General features: G+C 31.8%; 1 protein-coding gene across 2 annotated transcripts in view; it reads left to right on the forward strand.

The window, feature by feature from the left end:
- Positions 1-254: 254 nt before the first annotated feature.
- Positions 255-699, forward strand: part of LOC119585723 (mediator of RNA polymerase II transcription subunit 30-like) — a 4,326-nt gene continuing 3,881 nt past the window's right edge. The window contains exon 1 of one of the 2 annotated variants that reach the window (XM_037934411.1): positions 255-445. Coding sequence is in view for 1 of the 2 variants with exons in the window: in XM_037934409.1 (XP_037790337.1) it covers positions 654-678 (25 nt within the window). In the remaining variant the exon portion in view is untranslated. Of the gene's footprint in view, positions 446-638; positions 679-699 lie in introns of those variants that run through there. The other variant, XM_037934409.1, reaches the window with a different exon arrangement.

The following is a 699-nucleotide window of genomic DNA, read 5'->3' on the forward strand; positions in this document are numbered from 1 at the left end:
GGGAACTACTGGTATAAAGGATCTGTTATGAAAGATCCACATTATTATCTTAAGAATCTACAACGATACTCTAAATAGATAAACTGCTCTCCGCAATTGTACATGGAAGTGAAAAATATTAGGTAAGACATTCATTTCCTTACAATATCTTCATATTACAAGAAATATCTCGCCTAATACAGTAACATTTGCTGTCCTACACTTTTGTTTTAGTTAGCCCTTCAATACATTTTCTATGGCCACAATCTAATAAAGAAAACGGGAACATTACACAGCCAAACACAACACGAAAATTGAAGCCGAATTTTTTTTTAATATTTCTTTTTTAAGGAAGAAAAGGGATGAAGAGGATACAAAAGAGAATAAAATAAGGACCCTCGAAGAGTGAATATAAGAAGGAGAATCTGAAATAACATTCGAGTTGCTTAAAACACGAGAAAAGGCGGTAAGAACAGTTCATAATTGTTGTTTATAGCTTTGTTTTGCTATCAATTTGTGAAATATCTTTTGTGTGTTTCCATTGAAGAGACTTGCGTGTTATTAACTGGTTGTGCAACTTCTGCTCTTTTACCTATAATTATGATTGTTTTTTTGGGTAGTTTAAGGAGGAAAATAACGAGAGAGAGAAAAATAACAATTATAATTCAACTCTTATGAACTTTCCAATTCGTTTTGAAAGTAAGTCTAAAACCCCATTAA

This window comes from Penaeus monodon, chromosome 20 (genome assembly GCF_015228065.2).
Source record: "Penaeus monodon isolate SGIC_2016 chromosome 20, NSTDA_Pmon_1, whole genome shotgun sequence".
NCBI classification, from domain to species: domain Eukaryota; kingdom Metazoa; phylum Arthropoda; class Malacostraca; order Decapoda; family Penaeidae; genus Penaeus; species Penaeus monodon.